Source organism: Pan troglodytes, chromosome 10, assembly GCF_028858775.2.
Source record: "Pan troglodytes isolate AG18354 chromosome 10, NHGRI_mPanTro3-v2.0_pri, whole genome shotgun sequence".
Classification (NCBI taxonomy): Eukaryota; Metazoa; Chordata; class Mammalia; order Primates; family Hominidae; genus Pan; species Pan troglodytes.
In genome coordinates this window covers 16,953,827-16,973,863 of record NC_072408.2, presented here as the reverse complement: position 1 = coordinate 16,973,863, position 20,037 = coordinate 16,953,827, and the positions used below count along the sequence as shown (strand labels likewise).

Sequence of the window (20,037 nt, the reverse complement as noted above, 5' to 3'; positions counted from 1 at the left end):
GTTAACAACAAAGGTAGAATATATTCATTTCCTCATGAATTTTCTGTCTTTTTTTTCTGTCCAAAAATGAAAAGAGCAATTTTGTTATCTGTCCTTTCCTTCTGCCCAGAAATGATTAAACCTGTATTTCTTATTCTCTTCATATTTTCTTTGTTTTAATTCCTTTGTACTACAGTTTCTTCTCTATTCTCATTTGCTTTTCCTCTTAAAGTTTCTCTCTCAGAACAAATGCAGTGTTAATCCCGAAGCCGCTTGCGGGACACTGGCTTCTTCTCCTCAGTTTCCTCCCTAATATATTTGTTGAGGGGTAATACAAAATCACTGGGAAACTGATTAGAGCAGATTTGAAGATAAAATTGTGGCCTGGTAACTTAGCAAAAGCATAATGGTGTCATCTTGTATGCTGATGATAACGTTCTGGGCACTTTGTTACTTTCATTTTCTTTTTTCCCTCTGTGTGTCTTTGTGTGTGTTTGTGTGTGTGTGTGTGTGCTCACACCCACACGTGTGACTTTGCACGCATTTGTCTTTGAGAGAGAGAGATAATAGTTTTTGTTTTTCTTTCAGTAGCCAAAGTTTAAAACATTGCTTTTTTCTTTGATTCTATCGCTTTTAAGGTGATCTTTCTTAACACAGGATAAGAAAGCAGTAATGTCCTAAAGAATGCTGTTGAATTAATTAGTATCAGCCTCTCCTACAGTTCTGGAAGGATACATGTTAAGTACCACTCCTGGGTGAATCAGAAAAACAGCCACTTGAGCAATTTCATGTTCTGTGGTTCAGATGAGAATCCCCGTTGAGAAAGTAAGAAAATATGTGTTTATTCTTCAGCTTTAAATTGTTATATCACAAACTTCCTTCCTCCTTGGCAAGCTTTTTTTTTTTGACGAGAAGAAAATTGTAATAAACAACAGTATGACTAATAGATAGTCACATGGTTACTTCCAGTTTGCAAAATGCTATTTATACTTTGAGTTACTCTTCAAAAGTGGTATACCTCTAGTTTGGAGCTGTGCTGTAAAAACAAGAGTAACATTCTTATATTAAAGTTAAATAAAGTTACAACTTTGAAGAGAGTTTCTGCAAGACATGACACAAAGCTGCTAGCAGAAAATCAAAACACTGATTAAAAGAAGCACGGTAAGAACATTTTTGTTTGTTTAGAATGACCGTTATTTATTGAAATTGTGATGCAGAATGTTAAAGCCTTCGAGAAAAGAATTAAATTTTGTGGTTTCTTTTGTGAAACTAGAAAATTCCTTCTTATAACAAGATTGAGATTTGCATATGACTGTTTTGTCCTAATAAATTCAGACTTACTTTACATTATTTGAATTACAATGGAGAAGGATTAACCATGACTTAAAACTGCTCAAGATTTAGTTTCATTTTTACTAAGTATTTTATAAAACAAATACTTGAGAAGATGTTAGATATGATCCAGATACTCATACAGTTCTCAGAATGCATACATAATATGAAAAATTTAGCCAATATTTCTAATATTTTTAAAGATTGCTTTATTGGATGGTGTAAAGATACTCCGGGCTTTAGGAGTACTTAACAGAAAGAATATATCCCTTTCCTACTCTTACTAAGGAATTGCTAGTACTCCGATATCCATGGAGATGTCTTTACCAACCCTAAGAAGGATAAGGAAAGAAAATGTTCTAAAAAATACACTATGAAACAACCTGGTAACATTGGATTTATTAAATAGCAAGTTCAGAATATATAAGCTCCAAGCTACATCTTTGAGATTTCAACAGGGTTTATTTATGTCAAAATATTTGAAAGAGAAAAGGCTGAAACTAAATGCATTCAATACAACGATCTATGATTTAGGGATTTAGGGACTGTGATGAGCTTTAAGCATTTCCCGTTTAACTAAATGTCAACCTACCAGCGTATGCTACGGTCAAAAAAATTATTGCTGTGGTACAATAGAATGCACACTTTATCCTTCCTCCCTTATTTTAACCAGTTTTATAATTCTGCCTAAAGTTAGATAAAAGAGGTTTGGGGGGAATGAGATCAATATTTGATGGTAGCATAAAATATCATTTTAATCAAAAGTTTTAAGAATGCCTTCCAGCCACTAGTAAAACCAGTGTTATTTTCTACTTTCAATCAATTGTATAAATTTATACATTTGTATATAAATACATTATATAATACAATATTATATATCATATTACATATGAATATATTTTAAAAGTTACTGAATAATATATTCAGTATAATATTGTATATATTATAGATACATATATATCTGAAATTATGAACATCGTTTTAATAGCAGTAATTTAGGGCAGTGTGATATAATTCAGTCAGTTTTTATATACATTTTAACAAATATTTTATTTGCTCTGCTTATCAGTATTTTATGATTTTTTTCTACAGCTATTAGCTAAGAAAAATAATATTCTGTTTGATTTTAAATGCATTGGTCACTCTGCATCTTTCTTATCTTTCCTTAGAGAGCAGAATCAAACAGAAAACAGTTGAGTCACTGAAACTTTTCTATGGGGAAAACAATTGCAGTCCTTAACTGTTTAGATTATACATTTAAATATAGAACTATTTTAGTTACACTGTTAATTAAATCCATTGTTCTCGAACTGTCTGGGGAAGTGTCCTTTTAAGCATAGCCTCATCAAACGTTAAGAAGGCTCAGCAACTTTGAAATTCATGTTTCGATATAAGCTTCATCGTGGGAGATCACAATTTTTTAATTTGTTTGAAAGGCAGCTATGCTAACCACATTCTACCAATGCCACTAATTTTTCTGATAACTCATGTAAATAATTACAGCCTCCTAAATAAGTATTGAGAATTCAGTAACAATGAAAAGATTCTGGGAAATTAAAAACAACTGAAAACAACTTATGCTGAGTGTAAAAAGCTAGATTTCAGGGTTCACGATATAGATTAAGTAGAGAATGAACACATAATAGGTTTAAATTTGTACCTACATATTCAGAAGTGCAATAAATGTTGAATTCATTAGTTATTTAAATAAAATTAAATGTTACTTCAAGTCTCCATCCCACTGAATGGGCAGGACAGTTTACTTACTTTCTGTCATTTGGTGGTATTGAGAGTGAGAGATTTCTTCCAAGGTTATATGAAGTTTCCCAGGTTTTATAAGACACCAAAGTGTTATAATGGTCTCCATTCATCAGTTTCCACTGATTACACCTGAGAAGACCGTGTTCCAATATAAATGACCTCTTCGGGTCTAGCTCTGCTATTTTGTGCTGCACTCGTAACAAAAGCCACACTGTTTCTTTGCCACATTTAAAGTACGATCATCTTTTTTGAAGCTGGGGTCATCTGTATGTAAAATCTACCAACTCTGTATACACCACCAAGTCCTTATACTCTAATATCTTGCCAACTTTGCAATGGAAAGGGCTCCTATTTTCCGCTGTATCTGCAAATTGTCATTTCTCATATTGTCAGGATGTGCATTGCCCTTCTCTCTACCTGTTAGCTCGAAGTTATTTCCTCTTTTTAAAATCCCTTCACAATTTTCAGAAACATTACTTCAATAAGCTAGATTTTTTTTTTAATTGAAAAGGCCATTGATTTAAGCAGCTTAGGGTTTTCTTTTCAACAGTCATTCTGGAAGAAAGAATATCAAAATGGTCTGACTACCTCCTTCAAATAACAGATATGAAATTGACTCAAAAAATACTTCCACTTGCTGCAAATGTAAATAATCTTTACACTCTTAACACACACAAAATAATTAAAATATTTAAAAACAGGACAACTATAACACAAGAAAAAAATAATAGCAAAAGTTACCTTTTATTTACTTCCTGTTGTAACTATACTTTCTTAAAACACAACACACATATGCTCTTTAATTTAAAAAAAAATAGAAGTGGTACTAGTTAATGGATGAAGAGTATAGGATCAAATGGGGGTAAGAAAATACAATTACATGCCACAAAGGTTTGATCAAGATTTTGAAATCATGATATCTCTAACATCTATATTTTTACATTATGCCAATTCATGGGGAGAAAAACGGAATGACATACTGACATATTTACTTGATTCATGGCATTGAAAACGGAGAAAAAACTTCCTGTCTTTTCGATACCTGAGGTTTAAAGAAAATTAATAAATAATTCATGATATTAATAAGGTTATATATGAAAGATAAGAAACCTCATCAGAAAGAGCTTGATTTTTTAACACTTCTTTTTTCTACTAATTTGGGGTTTGGTTTGTTCTTGCTCTTACAAATCCTTTAAGTTCATCATTAGGTTATTTATTTGAAGTCTTTTTACCTTTTTAAAAAGGCATTTATTACTATAAACTTCCTTCTTTGTACTGCTTTTCTGCATTCCACAGATTTTAGTTTATTGTGCTTCCATTTTCATTTGTTTCAAGAAATTTTTAAAATTTTCTTAACTTCAACATCGACTCTTTGGTCGTTAAGGAGCACATTATTTAATTTTCATGTTTGTGCAGTTTCTGAGGTTTCTCAAGTTATTGACTTCTAGTTTCATCCCATTGTGGTCAGAAAAGATACTTGATTAGATTTCTACTTTTTAAAATATATTAACACTTGTTTTTTGGCCTACAATGTGGTCTGTTCTGGAGAATGCTCCATGTACTGATAAAAATAATGAGTATTCTGCAGCAGTGCTTCTGTACGTGTCAGTTGGATATATTTGGTAAAGTGTGCAGTATAACTCCAATATTCCTTGTTGATTTCTTGTTTAGATTATCTGTCCATTTACTCAGGGTGAGGAGTTAAATTCCCCCAATATTATTGCATTGCAGTCTATCTCTCCCTTTAGATCAATGAATGTTTGCTTTATATACTGGGGAGATCTGGTGTTGGGTCCATAGATTTTTAGAACTGTCATATCCTCTTGCTGAATTGACCTCTTTAGCATTATATAGTAACCTTTATCTCTTTTTAAAGTAGTCTTCGTTTTGTAATCTATTTTATCTGATATAAGTATAGCTGCTCCGGCTTTTTTGGTTTCTATTTGCATGGAATATCTTTGTTCATCCCCTTCACTTTCATTCTCTGTGTGTCTTTATAGGTGAAGCAGATTTCCTGTAGGCTGCATACAGTTAGGGTTTTTTCTTTACCAAGTCAGCCACTTTAACTTTATGCTTTTTTTTTTTTTTTTTTTTTGAGAGAGTCTTGCTTTATTGCCCAGGCTGGAGTGGAGTGGCATGATCTCGGATCACTGCAGCCTCCAGCTCCTGGATTCAAGCGACTCTCCTGCCTCAGCCTCCTGAGTAGCCAGGATCACAGGCATACACCACCACACCAAGCTAAGTTTTGTATTTTTAGTAGAAACGTGGTTTCGTTATGTTGGACAGGCTAGTCTTGAGCTCCTGACCTCAAATGATCTGCCTGCTTTGGCCTCCCACAATTCTGGGATTACAGGCGTGAGCCACTGCACCTGGCCTGCACTTTATGTCTTTTAATTGGAGAGTTGAGTTCATTTAAATTCCGTGTTATTATTGTTAAGTAAGGATTTTCTGGGGCTGTTTTGTTGCTTGTTTTATGGTTGTTTTTAAATTTCTCTCTTTTTTCTTTTCTTACTGTCATTCTTTGGGGTTATATAATTTTCTCTGGTGGTATATATTAATTAGTTGCTTTTTATTTTTAATGACTCTACTATAGGTTTTGCATTGTGATTACTATGAGGCTTATAAAAAATCTTATAGATATAACAAGTTATTTTAAAGAGATAACAACTTATATCACAAAGAATAGCAACAAAGGAAAAAAACACTTTTACTCCACCCTCACACATTTTTAATTTAGTTTTCCCAATTCACGTATTTTTATTGCTTACCTCTTAACTGGTTTCTGCAGTTATCATTGTTCTTGATAGATTTATCTTTCAGTCTTCATTACTAGGGATATGAGAAGATTGTGCACCACAATTACAGTATTAGAGTATTCTGGATTTGTGCATACACTTAATTTTATCAGTGTATTTTAGATATTCAGCTGTTTTCTGTTCGTGTGTTTTTTTCTTTTTGGTTGAAGAACTCCCTTTAGCATTTCTTATAAGATATGTCTGGTGGTGGTGAATTCTCTTAGTTTTTGTTTGTCTGGGAAACATTGTCTCTTCTTCATATTTGAAGGTTAGCTTTGCAGGATACGGTATTCTTAGATGGCAGGGTTTTTTTTTTTTCAGCACTTAAAAAATGTCATCACTTTTCTCCTGGCCTGTATGGTTTCCACTGAGACGTCTATCATCAGATAAATTGGAGCTCCTTTAAATATTATTTGCTTCTCTTCTCTTGCTGATTTTAGGATCCTCTCTTTTTCCTTGACCTTTGAGAGTTTGATTATTCTATGCCTAGGGGTAGTCTTGTTAGGGTCGGAATCTGTTTGGTGTTCTCTGACCTTTATCTGCCTGAATCTTTATCTCTTTCTCAAGCTTTGTAATACTTTCTGTTATTATTTCTTTGAATAGGCTTTCTACCTCTTGCTCTGGTTTGACTCTCTTAAACACCAGTAATTCTTAGATATGGTCTTTTGCAGTAATTTTCTACAACATGTTGGCATTCTTCCTTCCTTTTTATTCTTTTTTTCTCCTTTCCTTGTGTATTTTCAAAAGCCCATCTTCATGCTCACCGATTATTTCTTCTTCTTGATCCATTCTCTTTTGAGAGCCGCTAATAAAATTTTCAGTTCAGCTGAAAATTCAGCTAATAAAAATTTCAGTTCCAATATCACTTTTTGATTTTTAAAAATTATTTAAATCCCTTTGTTAAATTCCTCTGATATATTTCTGAATTGTTTTTTGTGTTATTTTAGAGACCAGTGAGTTTTCTTAAAACTACTATTTTGAATGCTTGGTACAAGTGCTCACATATTGCTATTTCATTAAGATCTGTCTCTGATTCCGACTTTGTCCATTTAGGGGTATCGCAGTTCCCTGTTTGCTGTTGTTTCTTATGGATATGCATCTATGTCTTTGTGTTGAAGGATTTTATATGGCTTGTTTTGGTTTACATTGAATATGTTTGTTTAAATATTCCTTGTAATTTACCTGTCGATTTTTTGGGGGGTGGGGGGCGGCGGCTAGGTTTCGGCCTCCTTGTTATGACTACATGGTGCCTTAACCCAGGTTTGCCTTGGTTCTTGTAATTAGAGTGCCACTCATACCAAATGAGGGTGGTTCCAAAGGGGATATCCCAGTAGTGTGGGAAGACTGACGAGGTGTTCCAGCCCAGGGGACCTGTGCAACAAACCTCCTATACCATGATGCTGCTGGACAGCCACTCTAAGTTGACATCTCCTTTGGCCAAGTAACAGAGCACAGTTTCTGGTATTGGGGATGGTAGTCCTGCCTCCCCACTTTGTCTCTGCCTGTCCTCGTTCAGGCACCCCGATGCTTCCCAAGTGTTAAGGCAGGGGCAAGTTTCCTGCCAGGAAACTCAAGCTGGTGGGGAAGCTGGTTATCCATCTTGATCTCACTTTTTCCAGTATAGAAATGGTGTTTCCATGCCCTTGGGTACCGGAAAGATTGCAGGGAGAGTCCTCATGGATATGGAAGTCTAATTCTCTTATTATCTGTATGGAGTTTTTTGTTGGTTTTTCACTTTCCTGTGGCTCCAGGAATTGTCTTCTTCTCATATTTGAATTCTAGGATATTGCTGGGGATAATCACAGCACTAATGTTTTGTTGTTGTTTTCTGTGGGGGACATTAAAGCCAACTTACTTTTATGCCATCATTTTGGAGCCAGAAGTCTCCTAAATGTCTTTATTTTTATTTTTCAGGTATGATGACCAAACATAAAAAGTGTTTTATAATTGTTGGTGTTTTAATAACAACTAATATTATTACTCTGATAGGTAAGTTACATCCTTTATTTTATTTTTCATGGCTTTCTATGTATGATCCTATTCCTTTCTGTCTCAGTCATGATCTTTTCTCAGTATCTCATTATCTTCCCATTATACATGATAACATTTAATTGGTACAAATGAATAAATTTTATTAATTACATGACCTATGTAAGGCATCAGAGATACCAAAATTATTGTGGTAAAATTATTCACCCTGATAATCTCACTTCTATTCAACACTTTCTTGCCTATGTTAATCACTATGTTGACTTCTATTGCTATAGCTTAGTTTTGCCTACTAAAAATTTTTAAATATAATCAAATTTAAATACATATAAAATACAATATGCAATTTGCATGTATCATAAATACAGTCATGCAATTTGCATGTATCTTTGTATCTTTTTCCTTTTATTCAACATCATGCTTGTGTGATTTTTCAATGTCATCATAGGTAGCAGAAGTTCATTAACTCACTATTATGGAAAAAGGTTGAAATTTTTTTTATAAAAAGACCCAGATAGTAAATATTTTATGCTTTGTTAGCCATACAGTCTCTGCTGCAACTACTTAATTTTTCATAGAAACACAGTCATAGAAAATGCATAGACATTGACCATGGCTGTGTGTCAATAAAATTGAGCATGGAAATGTAAATATTATAAAATTTTATATGTCACAAAATATTGTTCATTTTTAATTATTTTGATTACTTTCTTTCTTTTTAAAATGTAAAAATTATTTTTACCTGGTGGTTTTACAAAAACAGAAGGTGAGCTGAGTTGGCCTCAGGCTGTATTAGCGGATGTTTTGTATAGTGCATTCACTGCTATGTATCACTTTTGATGAACATTTGGATCGTGTTACATTTTGACTATTGCAAATTGGGTGGTTGTGAACAACTGTATAGTTTTATATTTTTGTCTTTTAATGAATACTGGAAATAACTTGAGATATACTTATAAGAAGAATTATTAAGCACAGAATACGCATAGATTAACTTAAGTGTATTTTACCAAAAATGTAGATAATCTCAGCAGAAGTGTATGAGAATTCCAGTTGCTCCATGCCATGTCAATACTTTATTGTTGGTTTTATCAATTTTTGCCATTCCAGTGAGTGCATGTTGTTACCCGATTTGGGCTTTAATTGACGTTTTTCTGATGATCAATACTGTTCAGTACCTTCATAATTGTTGTTTATTTAGGTGTAATATTTTGTGATGGGAATGTTTCAATACTTTCCCCATATTTTAGTAAGTTAGCTCTCTTTTTCTGCTTGGTTCATAAGAGTTGTTTAATATTCTAGATGAGACTCTTTGTAGTTTATAGGTATTGCAAATATCTTCTTTAACTATGAAGCTGAAGTTTACCCTCTGTGTCATGTCTTTCAATCAACAGAGCTTCTGAATTTTAAAGTAGTGTAATTATGTCTTTCTCTATTGTCACTATATTTTTCATTCTAAGAAATTCACTTTACTTCAAAGACATAAAAATATTTTTGTAGGGTTTCTATTTTCCTTTCACTTTCCAAAATATAGTCCTCTTGAAGTTGATTTTTATAAATTTTAGGAGATAGATATTAGGATGCATTATTTCCCATTTAGTTAATCTTTCAACCTGAAACAACTTATTAAAAAGACTATACTTTCCCTACTTAACTGCAGTTGGTCTTTGTCATCAATCAACTGTGTAGGAGAAGGTCATTTTTGCTAAAATTTTATTACATTAACTTACTCTATTTTATCTGTCTTTGTATCTATATCGTTCTGTCTCAATACTGTTGGTTTATAATTAAGTCTTGATGTCTGGTTGTTTAAATGTTTTAAAAGTTTTATTTTTATTCTTCAAGTTTACCTGGAGCATTTTAGATCCTTTAAGCTGCCATATAAATTATCTGTAATTTTGATTGAGATTGCATTAAACCATAGTCAATGTTCATGGAATCATTATCTTAATATTGAATCATACATTTAAAATATTGATTCGGTGTTCCGTAATTTCTGCCAGCAATTTTTTATAGTTTTCAGAATAGATTTCACACACATCCTTTTAAGAATTTATTTTTTAAAGACTCAATGTGCTATAATGCAATTGTAAGTAGCATAGAAGTATTTTCATTAACACTATTGTCCTATTTAGTCTGTTGCTGGCCTATAAAAATTATCTATATAAATTTAATATATACCTATATAAGCCTCATATAGCAAATTTGCTATAGTTAACTATTCATTTTCATAAATTTTCTTCAGTTTCTTTTGCAAGTTCTATGTAAAAATTTACATTATCTGAAAATAATAATTGTTTTACCTATTCTGTTGGAAACCTTATGCCTTTTTTATTCATTGTATTCTCTTATTTTACTGGCTATAACTTCCAGTACAAGGTTGAGTATAAGTAGTGACAGCTTACATGTTTGTCTCATTCTTAAATCAGTAAAATGTTTTTAATATTTCCCAATTTAGTAGTAGTATTTGCAGATATTCTTAATCAGATTAAAGGTGTTTTATTTACTTCCCTTTAATTTAATTTAAAATATCAAATGCTTTATCTTGATCTATTGAGATACTTTCTTTTCTCTGCTAATATGTAGAACTACACAGATTTTGTAATATTAAGATAAGATAATCTTCAATTTCTGTGATAGATTCAACTTGATCATAACCTATTAACCTTTTAACATTCTTCAATTAAGCTGAATAGTATTTTAAGATATATGCACATATATCTTACATCTTCATAAAAGATCTACCTATAGTTTCTCTTTCTTTCAATACTATTATCAGGTATTGATGTGATTATGATGGCTTCTAAAATTTGGTTGGAAAGTATTCCCTCCTATCCTATTTTCTGAAAGAGTGTGTATAACATTGGTGTTATGCCTTTCCTAAACGATTAGAAGTATTTCTAACTGAAGCCATCTGGACAGGGAGATTTCTTTTTGTGCAATTTTTTAAGTTAAAGATTTAATTTTTTAACTAGATATAGTGTTATTTAGATATGCTGCTTTTATCTTGTCAGTTGTGTTAAATTGTGTTCTTCTAGAAATTTCTCTACTTTTTCATTCTTTGTGTTGCTAATTTGTGTTTTTATCTCTCACAGTTACATTTTTTAAAATCAGTTTTCCTAGTGGTCAATCCTGTTTTAGAGTATTCAACAAAAGTCATCTTATGACTTTAAACTTTTCTTCTATTTGGCATTAATTTTTTATTCAATTGATTTCTGTTCTTTTTGTTTTCTAAATTGTGTCTTTCTACTTTGGTTTTAATTTATCACTATTATTAACTTTGTAAGGTAGGATAATTATCTTTTCAAAAAGTCTTTCATCATTTCTAAAACATAATCTTAAGCCAATAAATTTTCCTGTAAGCTTTAAGAGAGTTGCTGTGTCCCACAAGTTTAGTTGAATCCCATAAGTTTGGATGCTACTGTGTTTTGAGAACACTGAAGACACACAGGATTTTGATGTAAAAGATTATGGTCACAGCAAAATTTGTATATCATATAACAGGTTGAAAAAATTTTATGTCTTGTCATGTTAGGTCAGATGACAGTAGTTTAGGATTTATTAGGGCATTTATATTCCTTTCAACTTCAACTTCAGTGATATATCTTCCTGAAGGCACCAGAATTATTCTATTTGTAAAGGTCATCCTTACCATTTCTGGGTAAATGAACTATAATGAAATCCTAGCGTTATCTAAGAGTAACACAAACACTAATTTATATTAGACAGTACATGAGAGAGATATATACACATATGTGTGTATATGTATATATACACCCTTATATGTACACATACCTATATACATATATATATACACACTGTGTATGTATATAAAATTTTATCTTCTATAGACTCTTGGAACCAGATGACTATAGGTGATAATTTAACTGATTATTTTGCTACTGTGCTCCACTGCCATTAGCATTCTATTTATAACTGGTAGTTGGATCAATGACTTTAAAGTGAATGATATTGAAAAACTAACACCATACCTCATCCTCAAGGTTCTGTTTCCTTAGAATCATGTTTGGTGCCAAAAACTGATTCAGTCTGGGTGTGGTCCAAAATACAAACACATATTATGAGAATAAGGCTTTTATGTAGAAATTAGGGATAACATGAATGTGGGAAGATCTGGAAGTGATGCATAGCTCAAGGCTGGGGCTGTGCTACAAGCTGGAGGAGAAATGGTCACTAATAATATTGGCATAATGCACTCATGCATTTGGAGGAAAGTCTAAGAAGCTAAGATATCTAGCTGCCAAGACTGCAACAGGGGAACACATGGAAAGACCTGTGAAGTTCCTATGCTCATGGTCTCCAGGAATTATATCTTCTGCTTTACTTCCACCTTCCAAATCTCATGTTAGTTCCATTCATTGGCTAAACCGGAGCTATACAGTGATGGTGATTCCTAGCTGACAATAAGCAGTCCAACTTATTTTGTATTTTGCTTTATTATTTTTGTGGCTTCTTTGTAGATTAAATCATGTATTTAGATTCATTAGTGACTAATACAAATTATTACTTGTATTACTCTTAGATAATGCTAGGATTTCCTTTTATTTCATTTACCTAGAAATGGTAACAGTAACCTACACAAGTAGAATAATTCTGTTGGCTCCTGGAAGGCCTACGTATCACTGAAGTTGAAGTTGAAAGAAATGCCCTGATAAATCTTAAACTACTGTCATTTGACCTAACATGACAAAGACATAAAATTTTTTCAACTTATCCTATAATATACAACTTTCATAGTGACCATAATCTTTTACATCAAAAACCTGTGTCCAGTGATCTCAAAACACAGTAGCATATTATTCTATATGGTACTTAAGATATATATTTGTCTCATTTCCAGTTAAACTAACTCGAGATTCTCAGAGTTTATGCCCATATGATTGGATTGGTTTCCAAAACAAATGCTATTATTTCTCTAAAGAAGAAGGAGATTGGAATTCAAGTAAATACAACTGTTCCACTCAACATGCCGACCTAACTATAATTGACAACATAGAAGAAATGGTAAGTAATTTAATATACATTCTTTGTGAATTTCTTGAGTCGGAGCATTAGAAATATTCAAACACCATTATAATCTTGAAGTCTTTTCACTCATGCCTATCTATGCAGAAAATTGAAGATGTTCAGAATATGCCATGTGACATAAAGGTGAAACACCTAGTGATGCTTTGTTTGAAGAACATAAGACTAACATCAAGTAGTAGACTTAATACCTATCTTTATATTTTAAAGAGCGTACACAGAAGAGCTTGATAATGTTTGAAAACGTTTTAAGAGCCAGTACTCCACCAAGAAAGGAGAATTGTCTGAGGAAGGAGGGGATTCTGCATTCTACTTCCTGAGAGAAACTTTGCTCTGACTTCTCCATTTTGTTTTGCTGCCTGTCTCTGAGGTCCTGTGGCAGCTTCCATTAGAACACTCTCTACCAGTAATGCAATAGAGAGGAAAATCAAAATTTCCTCCTAGACCGGAGTGTCAGTTTTCAGTGAGCAGATACCATGTCTTCTGTGAAATTTTATCCTTAGCATTATGCACAAAGCAGGTACAAATGAAAAGTCTAACGGATCCTTGTTGAATAAATTTTGATTTACATGACAAAATCTCTATGAGTAAAGAGGGTCTCCAAGAACTTTAACAAGGGATTGAAAAACTGCACCTCTACATTCATGAAATTTGTTCTTTCCCCTAGTCATTTATATTGTAAACATACTTACCTTTGTTTGGTCTCTTTAAGAATGAAAAGAAATTATAAGAGGTAATATAACTTGATTAAAAATATTTTTTGCAAATAATTTGCTGTTGAGAAGTGTTTCAATGAAAAGCAGAATAGCACAAGAGTCAACACTGTTAAAAGACAATTGTGTGTTACCCCTGTGGTGAACAAAGTTTATTTACTCAATCTGCCTGAAGATTGGTTCCAATTTAAATGCACGTGAATCAGGCAGAACCAATTTATAGGTCAGTGAAAGGAAACAAAACTATTTTGCAAGAAAAAAAGGTAGTAAAATGTTGAAAGCTAGATGGATTAGGAGTAGATACTGCAAAACAAGAATTAAGGTGCAAGCTTAATATCATAGGAAGGGCTTCTGTAGTCAATAACGTCACTGCTGAATTTTGCAAGACTTTTGAAAATGAACATTCTGAGAAACACTCTGACTGTTCCTTACAGTTCCTCTTGGGGGAAAGAAAGCTAAACTAGCAGTGAGATGGAAAAATAATGAGTGTTAATAAAATGAAAGATGAAGAAATGTAAAGACAATCAATATTAAAATAAATATGTCCACTATAGGAATATTGTCAGCAAAGATTGACTAAATAAATAGTGAGGATCATGGAATGTGAAGACCAGAAGTACATAAAAATAATTAGTTTTGAACTTAAGAGAAATCTTCAAATGTATCAGGGAAGAATGCTTGTACTGTTTGGATGAAGAAAAAATACTGATCATAAAATATCCTGATATATTTTGAAGACCATGGATGACTATTATGTACTACATACACTGGCAAAATTTAAATGACAAACAGAATGAAGTAAAGCTGTCTGTGGAGTGGAGAAGAAATTTACATAAGAATTGTAATCGATTATTTAAAATAGTTTAATTTAAATGTGCATTTTAATTACAAAATAATATGAGATAAAGTTTGTCTTACAAAATATTTTTATATCTATTTCCACCTATTTAGAATTATTGCACTTCTAACAAGGGGCTAAAATGGGGCAAGCTTTTATTGAGCAAATAATGTTAACATTTTTCATAGAGCGGGACTAGGAAACACATCTCCCAGTTCTCTGTCACCAAGACCAGTCAAGCTCTCTCCTGAAGCCTTTCCTGAAGTTCTTTCCTGAGTCTAGACTATGAATTACCCTCTTCTCCTTGGCCATCTGCATTTACACGGAATATTCTACTCTTCCCTTAGAGCACATACTGTGTCAAAGTTTCCCTTAAAAACTCGTATTTCTTTTCCGTAAATTCCAATTTCACATTGTATTGATCACACTGATAACTTCTCCATGTCTAGTAGAATATTTTCTAACATTATGTTTACATTATTTTCCTCACTGTAAATGAAGGCCTTTGAATGTAGGACAATGTTTTTATTAATCTGTTTATTTGGCAAGCCAAAACTTAGCCCAACTAATTATTTTTTTCAAATTAGTTTATGCAGTGCTGTGAAGATAGTGTATTAAAATGTCAAAAGTCACAGGTGTCACTGTTGGGGTAGATAGGATTTGACCATAGTGTTGTGATCTGGCCTACCTCCTTTATATTTCTCTTAAATTGAAAAGTAGAGTGATACAGTGTGAATGTCGTTTCCAAGCTATTTAGTAGCAGGGTAGCCTCAAGGACTTTCTCATGTAATTCTATGATTAAAGAAAAATGTCGAGGGTTAAGCAAGGTCAAGGTAAGTTAAACAATGCATCAGAAGAAGAAATGTCAGGAAAAAAAAGCATTGTATTTATTTCTGAATGATGTATTTGGAAATTTAAATGTTCAGCAGAAAAATAAAATTGGATAATTAGGTTCTAAAGAAACTGGATATATGAGGATGTGTATGTGTGTGTATTTACCTATGTAGTTTGGGGAGATAAACTGAAGTAAAACATAACACTAAAATGAAGCTACTACTATTTACTGGGAAGTGGACAAATAGTGTAATAAATATGTGGTAATTGGAAATGCTGTGCGAGAGCTCAATTTCAAACTTGTCTTTCTAGGAGCTTACAGTTTGAAAATTGTGAAGGAATAGATATTCAAATTGAACATTTATCAATTTGGAATCATATCTAAAGAAAATGTATCTAACATATTTGTTTCACAAAAAAAACTGAAGGTCAGACGAAAAATAAAGTACTTTTTCAAAACTCCATAGCTATTTTCTAGTGAGGCCAGGAGTTGAACAATTGTTGCCTTGCACTTCACAACCTACGAAACAAGAGGTACACAGTAGGTTGTCGTAAAAATTGGCATGTATGATTTTGAAATTAATTTTGTCTCTGAAGAATTTTCTTAGGCGGTATAAATGCAGTTCTGATCACTGGATTGGACTGAAGATGGCAAAAAATCGAACAGGACAATGGGTAGATGGAGCTACATTTACCAAATCGTGAGTTTATTTTTTTCTGGGATCACTTAAATTTAGATAGTGCAGCCTTCTCTAGGACTTATGCTTTAGCTAAATTTCTCTAGAGCCCAAGATTTTTGCACATGTTAGAAAGATGGAGGGGAGATTGAATATATATTGAGATTCATGTAAGGAGGCAACCATGAAGGTTGGAAATTAAGATGTAAGGGAACAGATCTCCTAGTTGGCTATTTTGAAAATAAAGACCTGAGATTCATATACACAACTCCCCCCACCCCAATTTAAACTTTTCTCTGATTATAAACTATCCTGTCCAATTATATGACTCTTCTTTAAACTTTTTGTTGACTATTTTCTGATGTCTTTTACAGTTCAATTTCAATTTGACGTTCATTTTCATCTGATTTTATTTGCAATTTCACTGTTATGCAGTTTGTCCTGGACTTCATATCTTTAGCATTATAATTTGGAAAATGTGTGTACACATCCCAAATGGTGACTCTCAGTCACTTAGCCACTTAGTTTATGTTAGTTTCTCAATAGAAACACTACTGATATTTTGTACTGAATACCTCTCTGTCGTGGAAAAGGGGCACTTTTCTTTGTGCATTGTAGGGCATTGGCAGCATCCCTGGATAAACTATCCACCCTACTCACCTCTGCCTCCGCTTGAGACAATAAAAAAAATCCAAATATTGTCAAGTGTCCCTTGGTTTGGAAGCAAAATCACCCCTAATTGAAAACCATTGGTTTATATGAACTGATAGCTCCACTGATTACATGTAACCAACCTAATGCCAGTTTAACATGTACAAATTCTTGGAAAAGAAACTCTTTTGATCCAAATTGGTATAGGTATCTCAACACTAGCAAGAGAGAACTGTGCCATAGTACACCTTGCAGCACTTTAGACAAGTAGAATTTTTGTTTAAAGGTGTCCATGGGCAAGTAAGAAATCACATGACTACATAATGGTTAATCCCTTTGTTGCAGGTTTGGCATGAGAGGGAGTGAAGGATGTGCCTACCTCAGCGATGATGGTGCAGCAACAGCTAGATGTTACACCGAAAGAAAATGGATTTGCAGGAAAAGAATACACTAAGTTAATGTCTAAGATAATGGGGAAAATAGAAAATAACATTATTAAGTGTAAAACCAGCAAAGTACTTTTTTAATTAAACAAAGTTCGAGTTTTGTACCTGTCTGGTTAATTCTGCTTATGCGTCAGGCTACACATAAAAGCCACTTCAAAGATTGGCAAAAAATGGTTACAGGTATTCTGCTGAGTTTTTTTCTTTCTTTCTCTCTCTCTCTCTCTTTCTTTCTTTCTCTCTCTTTCTTTCTTTCTTTCTTTTTTTAACTGTAAACCAGAAAACAATTGTGGGGATCAAGGACAGACATAGCACTTAGACAGGACTTTCATGACCCAATATGGAACAATTTGAGTACCAGAATAGGAGATTATGGCCTATTGAACAAAATGTGAAACTGGGAGTCCACAAAGACATAAATGGAAAGATGAAGTACCTCCTGACAGAGCAAGAATGGCACTGAACAATGTTATATGGACAATGGCTATTTTATTCAAGACTATTACAATAGGGAAAAGAGACTAGGACTCAGTCTGAACTGAAATCTGTCAAAACAAAGGGGGGTAGGGCTTTAAGAGTGAAGGTGAGGAGGAGATCACACACCGTATGTGTTTGCTAACTGGCTTTACCCAAAAGAAAATTAAACTTTCTTTGATCTGTACAAGTTGATCAAACAAATGGGGTCATTCTTGTCATATGCAACTAAAACAGGGTAGACAGGCCAGGGGAAAAAGGCACTCAGGGCACACAGCATTGCTTCAAAATATAATTCTCTACAAACCTAGTTGCTAAAACTACCTGTTGTAACCTAAAACCAGTTTTATCTAACAGCTACTAAAACAACCTACTGTGACTGCAAAACTGGTTTTACCCACCACTGTCACACACCAATCAGAACTTGCCAGCTCCTCAAAACTTTACTAGGGCCAATAAACTTTCTTTCAAAACAATACGTAACTTTGTTTGTTTTTTTTTTTAATAACATCTCCAACCTTCGTTTTGTGCTTTAGACAAACCAAAACCCCCTGGTCCTCGCATTTATGCCAAACTACAATTCTCACCTCTCTAATAAAATATTTTAAGTGTAGAGATCTGTCCCAATATTTTATTTTGATTTTGACCTACTTGGTGTCAAGCTGGGTTCCAAAGCTGACTCAGCTTGGGGAGAATCACTGGCCCACAGAGCTAGGGCATGATGTACTCACACTGGGGCTCACTGACTCACACAGTGGGGTCACTGTTTCTGCAGGTTGCCTCATTTCTCCCTGGTGAATCTCTTGGACTGAACTCCCACTTTTAGTTTGCTTCTGTGTTATCTGGATTTTGGATGAGGAGGAATCTTTCCTCTTCTTGTTTCAGAGACCTCTTTCTCCCTCTGCTTGGAGGATCTTCTGTTAGGAAGGACTATTTTCTTCCTGGCAGAGCTCAGCTGTGAGGTCTGGGTGATGGGATTTCTCTTTTCAGGCTGAAGCCTCAACAAAAGCATTTTTATTTTTTCCTTCAGTTGGAGAAGGCAGCTGATCTTCCTTCTTGGGTTTATTTGGCTTTTTTCATAATCAGTGCTTGCATTTAATTGGCTTTTGTGTATTTGGCATTAAACAAAATCACCTAGATAAATTAATCACCTAGATAAATGTAGTTATGAATGGATTCTCAAAGTTTAAAGGCATGCCAAGGTATTTTTTGTGACTCTAGCTGGTAGCATGTTCAAATATTATAGAGATCATTCAACACTCTATTCTTAGGCCGGGCGCGGTGGCTCACGCTTATAATCCCAGCACTTTGGGAGGCCGAGGTGGGCGGATCACGAGGTCAGGAGATAGAGACCACGATGAAACCCCGTCTCTACTAAAAATACAAAAAAAAAAAATTAGCCGGGCGTGGTGGCGGGCACCTGTAGTCCCAGCTACTCGGAGAGGCTGAGGCAGGAGAATGGTGTGAACCCGACAGAGACTCTGTCTCAGAAAAAAAAAAAAGAAAAAAAAAAACTCTATTCTTAAATCTAAACTAAAAGACCACAGCTATAAAATTATGCACTCCAAATAAGCCTCCTATATTGCAATCTCAATTGATTGCGTCACCACAAAATACTATCTCAAAGCTAGCTGAGACTCTTTCCTCTCCAGGGCTTTCCTCTTCTAATTCTTCCTCTTTATCTTTCTCTAAGCTAAATTCTTTCCAAACTCCTCAAACATTCTGGCATACTGGTTATTTAAGTAAAAACACTGGAAAGTCAGAAAATATAAAAGAAAATCATTTTTACTTTTATGCTGTTTCTTAAAAGCAAAAGGTGAAATTCCCAGGTGAAAGACACTTTTCCTATACTAAAAGGAATAGCAACATTATTATGACCAAAGATAAGTATTTGAGACCAAGAAAATACTGTATGAACCTTGTTAAAATCTTTTGGGGGCCCCTCACATAATCCTTCACTCATAGGTGGGAACTGAACAATGAGATCACATGGACACAGGAAGGGGAATATCACACTCTGGAGACTGTGGTGGGGTAGGGGGAGGGGGGAGGGATAGCACTGGGAGATATACCTAATGCTAGATGACGAGTTAGTGGGTGCAGCGCACCAGCATGGCACATGTATACATATGTAACTAACCTGCACATTGTGCACATGTACCCTAAAACTTAAAGTATAATTAAAAAAAAAAAAAACAAGACAAATCCCGTGACAGGTGATAGTTTTATAAAGTGAAGCAAGTTATCACACTGAAGTTTTAGGCTCCTACCCTCCCACAGAGACTGGGAAATAGAGGCTCTATCATGCTTGAGGACTACATTTCAGAGATGGTCCCAGGTCCTTTAGGAAGACATTCCTGGGTTATAAAATCTGTAAGAGGATTTTTAAAAGATTGATATGTCAAAAGGGCAGAGTAAGAATTTACAATTATAAGTTTGCTGAAGTAGATGCTCTAAGAAAAGGGAGGTTAGGGACCTATAATTGAGAAGAAACCTGTTTAGAAT

At 33.8% G+C, this 20,037-nt stretch overlaps 1 protein-coding gene across 1 annotated transcript; it reads left to right on the top strand.

The window, feature by feature from the left end:
• The first annotated feature begins 283 nt into the window (after nucleotides 1-283).
• CLEC2B (C-type lectin domain family 2 member B) lies at nucleotides 284-17,165 on the top strand. The gene is made up of 5 exons (XM_528730.7): nucleotides 284-1,140; nucleotides 7,782-7,856; nucleotides 12,718-12,881; nucleotides 15,885-15,988; nucleotides 16,961-17,165. Exons 2-5 carry the CDS (start codon nucleotides 7,784-7,786, stop codon nucleotides 17,067-17,069), a joined length of 450 nt encoding a protein of 149 aa, XP_528730.2. The 5' UTR covers nucleotides 284-1,140; nucleotides 7,782-7,783; the 3' UTR covers nucleotides 17,070-17,165.
• Nucleotides 17,166-20,037: the final 2,872 nt, after the last annotated feature.

Bases quoted from the DNA above. Each gene is read 5' to 3' on its own strand.
- CLEC2B (XM_528730.7), top strand. From the start codon at position 7,784: ATGATGACCAAACATAAAAAGTGTTTTATAATTGTTGGTGTTTTAATA. The intron at 7,857-12,717 runs GTAAGTTACATC...TCTCATTTCCAG, and splicing joins TAATATTATTACTCTGATAG to TTAAACTAACTCGAGATTCT. The intron at 15,989-16,960 runs GTGAGTTTATTT...CCTTTGTTGCAG, and splicing joins GGAGCTACATTTACCAAATC to GTTTGGCATGAGAGGGAGTG.